The 7944-nt window shown below is 50.4% G+C and overlaps 1 protein-coding gene across 8 annotated transcripts in view; it reads right to left on the bottom strand.

Annotated features, from left to right (window-relative positions):
• Positions 1–871: 871 nt before the first annotated feature.
• Positions 872–7944, bottom strand: part of LOC117728186 (DNA-binding protein SATB1) — a 49401-nt gene continuing 42328 nt past the window's right edge. For all 8 annotated transcript variants that reach the window (XM_034528970.1, XM_034528975.1, XM_034528976.1 and 5 more), the window contains exons 12-13: positions 3859–4065; positions 872–2840 (exon numbers count right to left, since the gene is read on the bottom strand). In XM_034528970.1, the coding sequence (XP_034384861.1) occupies positions 2214–2840; positions 3859–4065 (834 nt within the window). In that variant the 3' untranslated portion in view covers positions 872–2213. The remainder of the gene's footprint in view (positions 2841–3858; positions 4066–7944) is intronic.

The following is a 7944-nucleotide window of genomic DNA, read 5'->3' as shown; positions in this document are numbered from 1 at the left end:
TGTGTTTGATGCAGTGGAGCCGGCGAGCAGCCGAATGGAGGCCGCTGACAGTCAGTCGGTGAGCAATCACCCAGGTGCCCCCCCCCCACAGGGTGCCCCCCCCCCCCCCAGGGTGAGGGGAATACAGGTGAGGGGAATACAGGTGTTGTGTGAGGTGAATGAGAACGTGATGACGAGGAGGAGGACTTCCTGTTTGTTTGTCAGTGGCTTCTTTACCTTCTGAACACACACACACACACACACACACACACACACACACACACACAATGTTACACTCTGGCTTTTTTAATTTTTTTATTCATGAAAAACAGAAAAAAGAAAAGAGCAGAACATCAAGGGGTTCGCCGGCCAACATCGCTCAGGGTCGGTCACAGGTGAGGGGGGGGGGGGGTCACAGGTGAGGGGTAATGTCCTAAAGGGGCAGACGCCGAGGTCAGGACACCTGTGCGGCTTCTCTATCTTCACCCCCCCCCCCCCCCCCCCCCCCAGGCGAGCCGTGGCCATCAGTGTTCACGCCTCCGTTTTCCTTTATTTCAGATTCTCACAGGTGCGTCAGGTGCACTCGGTGGAAGTGGAGGAGCCCAGGTACAGTGGCGTCTGAGAGCGCCGCTCCCTCGCACACACTTCAAATATATTTACATTAATAAACAATCAACGATTCATAAGGTGTGATATTTACAGTTATTACAAATATCAGGTGTTCAGTCACGTCAGCGGCCGGAGACGATTTCTCTGAGCAGTGGATTTAAAAACAATTCATCTTTTGTCCGCAGAGGAGGAGGAGAAAAAAAAAAAGAAGAAGAAGAGGAAGAAGAAGAAGAAGAAGAAAAGATCCCACCCAGTCCGGTCAAGTTAACGCCAAGAAATGTGGAACAATACAAACAGTTTAATTGTGTATTTAACAATCAATCACCACTTCTAGTTAGAGCATTTCTGCAGAAAGGAACCGAGGAACACTTATAAAACAGTCGTAACAAAATAACCGGTGTTCATTGAAATAAACTGATAAAAAAAGAAACACTTTTATACAGAATATTTATACAGGAATAGCTTTTTTTGAATTGGATCGTGAACCAAAGGAAGACACATCGCAGACATCGATTTCCACACAGATTGCATATGTTTTTCTCTCTAAGGTGTTCTATAGGTTAGTCATCTTACCTAAGCTTATTTGCATGATAGTAAAAATTGCATACAACATTAAATTGTGAAGCTTGTAGCAATGAGTTGCTCAACATACAGCACTTTTTATAGGCAACCTTTTTAAAGCACATTTCTCCATTTAAAACGTTTAAGACACTTTTTGTTTTTACTGCCCATCGAAAAAATCACATTTATAAATAAAAAAGGAAGAAAAAAAAGTGTGGAATAAAAAAAAAAAAAAGATTAAGCCGTACATACATTTAAAAAAAAATAATAATAATATTAATAAACACTGCATGAACTGCAAATAAATAATGTCGGACAACATAAACGTGGGTGTAATTCACATTTCTAACTGTGTGGCTGAGTTACAGTGACAAAGGTTTTGCAAAATAATCTAACATCGGCAGTGCCGTATAGTACAAGGCATTTGTTGGCATAGTTTCTTTAAGACTGTATCTTTTTCTTTTTCCTTTTTCTTTCTTTTTTTTTTACACTTACAATATAATGTCTATATATATATATTTATATTTCCTCCCTAACAAATAATATGTAAAGACTGAGGCGGGTGATCCTCAAAAGAATAACTCGTCAACCGCTTGGTCCTCGATTTCATTCGTTATTATCAGTATTTATTTTTTTAATCCAGTTAAACATCACATACGTAAACACCTATCAAAGTCCAGGGGGGGGGGGGGCTTTTTCTTTTCTTTTTTTTTTCTCTTTTCTTTTTAAATATAGTCAGTAGCTCAAAAAGATAAAGTAAGTCAGTGTAAAACAACAGACATAGAGTGCAGTCAGCAAATATCCACGGCAACATACTTAGAATAATTTTTTGTGCTGATTTATTTAAACGAACGCATCAGTCTTTACAGTGAATAATACAAGTTTTACAAAATCCCCCCCCCCCCCAAAAAAAGTAGTACTCGAGTCTGAAATGGGCTTTCCAGTGTGTGAACCGTCTGCAGCGGATTTATATTTCGAGGCGCTCCTCGTGCGGCTAAAAACACGACTTCTCCGCTCAGCGTCTGCGAGGAGCTCTCGGCACGCGGCGGAAGGGGAGGAGCCTCCTACTCCTTGACCTCGCGCTCCGACCGGGCCTCCGCGCCGCGGGCCAGCTGCTCCTCGATCTTGATGGAGAAGATGGTGCTGTTGGTCTGCGTGCTGTCGTCCAGCTCCGTCAGCAGCTCTCCGCTCTCCCTGAAGTCCGTCAGCTCCTCCTCGAAGGCCGGGCTGCTGCTGCTGCTGGTGTTGGTGGTGGTGCTGCTGCTGTTGTTGTTGTTGTTGTTGTTGTTGCCGGGCTCCTTGGGCGCCTTGGCCGGGTGGTTGATGTAGAAGCGCTGGTTCTGGAAGAACTTGATGATGGTGAGCTTGGGCAGGTCCAGCTGGGCCGACAGGGTGTGGATGGCCTCCTCGTCCGGGTACAGGCCCACGTCCTGGATGAAGCTCTGCAGGATGCCCAGAGCCTCCAGGGAGATCTTTCCTCCGCAGGGGCGGGGCTTGATGCTCCCCCCGCGGCCGCCCTCGTCCTCCGTCTCCGCCGGGGAGGCGGTGGAGGGCTGGCGAGGCGGCAGGCGGGGGCCGGTGCAGGGCTGCAGATGCTGCAAGGGCTGCTGGGACAAAAAGGGCTGGGAGGGGTGCTGGAGGGACAGGGAGGGCTGCTGATGCTGATGCTGCTGCTGCTGCAGCGACTGAGCCTGCAGAGGCAAGAGAAAGGAGCCGGGGATGTTATCAGGGAACACTTATCGGCGCCTTAATAAGGCCTTTCATTCAAATCAATTGAGTTGTGAGGGAAAACGGGCCCCGCTGAGTAAAGAATACAGAACGGGCACTTTTCCACGAAATATCTCATTGAATGCAATCAGTTCTGCAGATACGATTTTATTTTTTTCACCCTCTTTTCTTTTGGTGGTGGGACATTGTGTGTCTCATTGTTGCACACACACACACACACACACACACTCGGGGGACACACTCAGTGGGAAACTGGCCTCTCTATTATAGCCTCTGCTGCTTATCGTTCTCTATTGCCAGGCAGCGATAAACAAGATCTCTGTGCACAATTCACGTCCGCGATGGTCCGGCTGATTTGCCGCAGTGTCGAGAACGCTATCGATGGCGTTCGCCGCGCCGCCGGACTCACGCGATTGTAAACACGTGACGCGCTGCTCGTAAAAAAAAAAAAAAAAAGCCTCATTGTGTGGTTGGAGAGGGAGCGAGTGGGCCACTCGTGGGCCCCGGTGACCCTGCGGAACGGGTGCTCTTTCATTCGCCAGCTGCTTAAATGCACCCAAAGATGTGATTCTACCGCCCCGATAAACGGAGCTATGATAGTTTCTTGTTGAGCGGAATGGGAGCTAATTTGGCTAACGCGCCGCGTTAGTGAAGGAGAGGCACCAAATATCCAAACACGAGTCTCTCGAGGACGGTGGAAACCCGCACCATTAAATCAGAAATAATCCTATTTCATCAATCTTCTGTTTGCATGCAAAGTAAAACTCCCTCGTTCCATATCTGCTGCTGAAACCGATTTGTTCAATAAATCCTATTACCTTATTTGAACGGACGCCTTTGTGAAACACCGGCCAGGGCTCCGAGTAACCAAATAACGCTGCGGCTCAGACTTTTAATAAAAAACACTTTGATTGTACTTTATTATTTCGACCGTTCAACCCACACACACACACACACACACACGCGCGCAGTCAGGCTCACCTGCGGCTGCTCGGCGGACATGTGCATCAGGTGCGTCGGCCGCTCGCTGTGGTGCTGCTGCCCGGCGCTGCTCTCCTGCTCGTAGATGGCGTCGCGTTCCACCTGGCAGAGGCTCAGGAAGCGGCGGATCATGGAGAGGTTCTCCCAGAGCGTGCGGTTCTCCGGAGACGGGTCCTCCTTCCAACGCAGCAGCTCGCAGAGCCAGCCCTGGGGGGCGAGAGAGAGAGAGAGAGAGAGAGAGAGAGGGGGAGGGTCAGCAAAAGAATGTATTATTAAATATGCTATCGCAGCTCAGGAGCTGCAGATGTGAATCATTCAAGGTCGAGCGACGCGGCGAGGGAGCAACGCTTCAACTCGAGGGAGCAACGCTTCATCTCGAGGAGCAACGCGTCATCTCGGGGAGCAACGCGTCATCTCGAGGAGCAACGCTTCATCTCGGGGAGCAACGCTTCATCTCGGGGAGCAACGCTTCAAGCAACGCTTCATCTCGGGGAGCAACGCTTCATCTCGAGGAGCAACGCTTCAAGCAACGCTTCATCTCGGGGAGCAACGCTCCATCTCGGGGAGCAACGCTCCATCTCGGGGAGCAACGCTTCATCTCGGGGAGCAACGCTCCATCTCGGGGAGCAACGCTCCATCTCGGGGAGCAACGCTCCATCTCGGGGAGCAACGCTCCATCTCGGGGAGCAACGCTTCATCTCGGGGAGCAACGCTTCATCTCGGGGAGCAACGCTCCATCTCGAGGAGCAACGCTCCATCTCGGGGAGCAACGCTCCATCTCGGGGAGCAACGCTCCATCTCGGGGAGCAACGCTTCATCTCGGGGAGCAACGCTCCATCTCGAGGAGCAACGCTTCATCTCGGGGAGCAACGCTCCATCTCGGGGAGCAACGCTCCATCTCGAGGAGCAACGCTTCATCTCGGGGAGCAACGCTTCAAGCAACGCGCCATCTCGAGGAGCAACGCTCCATCTCGAGGAGCAACGCTTCATCTCGGGGAGCAACGCTTCAAGCAACGCGCCATCTCGAGGAGCAACGCTCCATCTCGAGGAGCAACGCCCACTCGCACCCAGAGAGGAGGGGGAGGGACTCCCGTGTTTTAAAAGGCTCCAGCAGAGGGCCATGAAAGACACCACAAGGAGAACGGCTCCATTGGACCCCAGTCTGACCTCCACGACCTTGACGAGTGAGCGGCTCGTACGGGGGACTCGATATATTTACTATATATTAATACGAGCAGAAACGATTCAGGAGATCATTTTGATCCTCGTCTCGATCATTTCAGTATATTTTTAAACCCTTGTTGTCTCAGGTTAACTAAACAGTTTGTTTTTTGGACTTTTCACGATATTTGATTGATATTTTATAAACAATCACTTGAGAGAATAAAAGCTTGTTATAAAATGACAAGTGACCCTTTGAGCTTATAGTGTTCGACATTCGTTCATCTCCGTACTTGAGGGTGCGTTCGTGTTTTATCTAAAAGTCGGACTGGAGTGTGACTGGTGGTTTGGTGTGTGTGTGTGTGTGTGTGTGTGTGTGTGTGTGTGTGTTCACCGAGCTCGAGTGACAATCTGAGGATTCACGACTGTACGGACAGAAGGGCTCAGCAGGACTCGGGTGACGTGGTCTCACAGCCTCAGACGTGATGACCTAAACCTCAGCAGAGCGGAGCAGTGTGTGTGTGTGTGTGTGTGTGTGTGTGTGTGTGAAGGGAAATAACACACTGTAGTGCTGTGTGGGAGAGCGAAGAGGAGGTAGAGGCGGAGGAGGAGGGGTGAAGCTACAAGAGAGCTGTAAAGGGACAGAAGTGGATGAAGGAGGAGGGACGGCCGGGGAAGCGAGGAGGAAGCACAGCGTCAAAGTGAAGCATTGAGGTGTGTGTGTGTGTGTGTGTGTGTGTGTGTGACGGAGGGCTACTCGCTCAGCCGGGTAGTCTGTCCTGGCGCCGTGACAGAGCGGCGCTGTAATCTCCCGGCCAGTGCGCGGCAGCACCTTTCATTTCCACAGGATTACACCGCGCTGCTGGTCCGCACACACACACACACACACACACACACACACACACACACACACACACACACACACACACACACACAGAGGGCAGAGCTGCGCCGCCACACTGCATGCAAGAGATAACTCAGCAGTTTGGTTGTCCCCTGTTCCAACTCCTCCCATAAGCCACATCAAACCCAGGAGGGGGGGGGGCTTGGAGGAAGAGAAGATGGGGGAGAAAGAGAGGGGGAGCGAGGGGGAGACATAAAGAGAGAGAGAGGGGCAGAGGGGGCCATAAAGCCTGCATGCCCACCTTGTTCCTTTGCCACGTTTATTGTTGCGTTTTTAATTTGCATGCAGAGGGATTTGGACGGCGCTCCAGTTGGGCTGTCTGTGGTTTCAGCTGATTCGGTACACACACACACACACACACACACACACACGGCCCGCAAACAGACGCACACAAACCACCACACACCATCTTGTCAAAGCCAGAGAAACTGCACCCCGGCCCAACGACGGAGTAATCCAACTCAAACACTCCCAAAACCAGCAGGATTAAACCCAAAGTAGCAGAGCCAATCAAACAAAGGCACGACGTGAACTCCTGTTCAATGCCAGGAAGTCCATTTGATGAAATAAAGTACGGACAGTTTATTAGTGCGAATGAGTCGAACACACCGACATTTGACATAAAGTTCTTCTTCTTCTTCTTCTTCTTCTTCATGTGATCGTCGAACAGCAGTCAGCGGCGCTGTGGACAGTCAGCAGTTTCCATGGCGGTTTCAAGAGCTTTGTTTGTGTTTGTCTAATTGCATCGCTTCCACAGGCCAGGCAGCGGGGGGGGGGGGGGGGGGGGGGGGGGGAGATAAAGAGAGAGAGAGAGAGAGAGACTCCCTCGTTGTCAGTGAACTTTAAAAGAAGAAAAAGAACAACTGGCATATTGTGAACGGCATAAAACTTCATCCTTACGTGGCGTGATTATTATCCTACACGTCAGGTCTCTAGCTGGAGAACGGCTAAATCACCCGGGCTTCACCCCCCCCCGTTATTATTTAATGCGGCTTGTCGGAGCCTCTCCACTGGATCGTGGAACTTGCTGCTAAAGTGTTCCAACGTTAAACAAAACAAAAGCCGGGGCTCTTCAATCCGCCGCTCTGTGTGCTGTTGAAGATCATTAAGGGCTCTCTATGAATAAATAGAACAGGTAGTTCAGGAGAGGCTGTCGGCCAACACAGGGACTCCCACTGCCGACTTCATCGCGCCGGGAAGCCGACAGGTGACGCTCGCCAGAACGCCGGTGACGGACCGATGAGTACCACTCACAGCAGAACCCGCACGCAGCGCTAACGGGTTCTGTTTCACACAGATAGGACTGACGGTAGACAGCCAGAGAGGAAGAGAGTGTCTCACCGTAACCACTTAAATACACTGAACTGTCAACCCTTAAAAAACAGCGACTGGTTCAAGCTACTTAAGATCTCTTGGAGCGACCTTGTGAAGGAAACCAGCCTTCGACAGACCCTGGATCAGCCAGCCGTGAGCTCCAGCTTGTTTTGATGCTAAATACGAAACTCACAGATGCTGCACACGGGTTCACCGGAGCAATAAGCACCGACGGGCAAAGGATTATCTTGCCGTGTTGGCACACACCTGCGACAATATTGCACAATAATCCGCTGCCTCTAGGTCATTGTCCCTTAATTATTAATTAGTTTCCAACAACGGGACTGGCAATCGAGAACCGCTGGCCTTTCCTTGTTTTACAGCGGCCGCAGATCTGACCGGAGGCTAATGGGGCCTCCGGGGTCACAAGGTGCCAAATTAAAAAGGTAATAAACTCTTCAGCGGGCCATTGTATGGTCCCGGTATAAATAGCAAAAAAAATATATTTGTATATATATATATTTCCCTTCCCCAAACACAATAGTTGAATTCATGTGTGAGATTCAGCCGGCAATGCAGTGCGTCACTGCATGCGTGTGTGTGTGTGTGTGTGTGTGTGTGTGTGTGTGTGTGTGTGCTGCAGTCACGAGCTGCCAATAAGCGCATAGGCCTCTTCTGTCAGAGAACAGCACGGCATTCACCGCCCG

This window comes from Cyclopterus lumpus, chromosome 25 (assembly GCF_009769545.1).
Source record: "Cyclopterus lumpus isolate fCycLum1 chromosome 25, fCycLum1.pri, whole genome shotgun sequence".
Classification (NCBI taxonomy): Eukaryota; Metazoa; Chordata; class Actinopteri; order Perciformes; family Cyclopteridae; genus Cyclopterus; species Cyclopterus lumpus.
The sequence above is the reverse complement of the archived record's forward strand: the minus strand, read 5'-3'. Positions and strand labels throughout refer to the sequence as shown.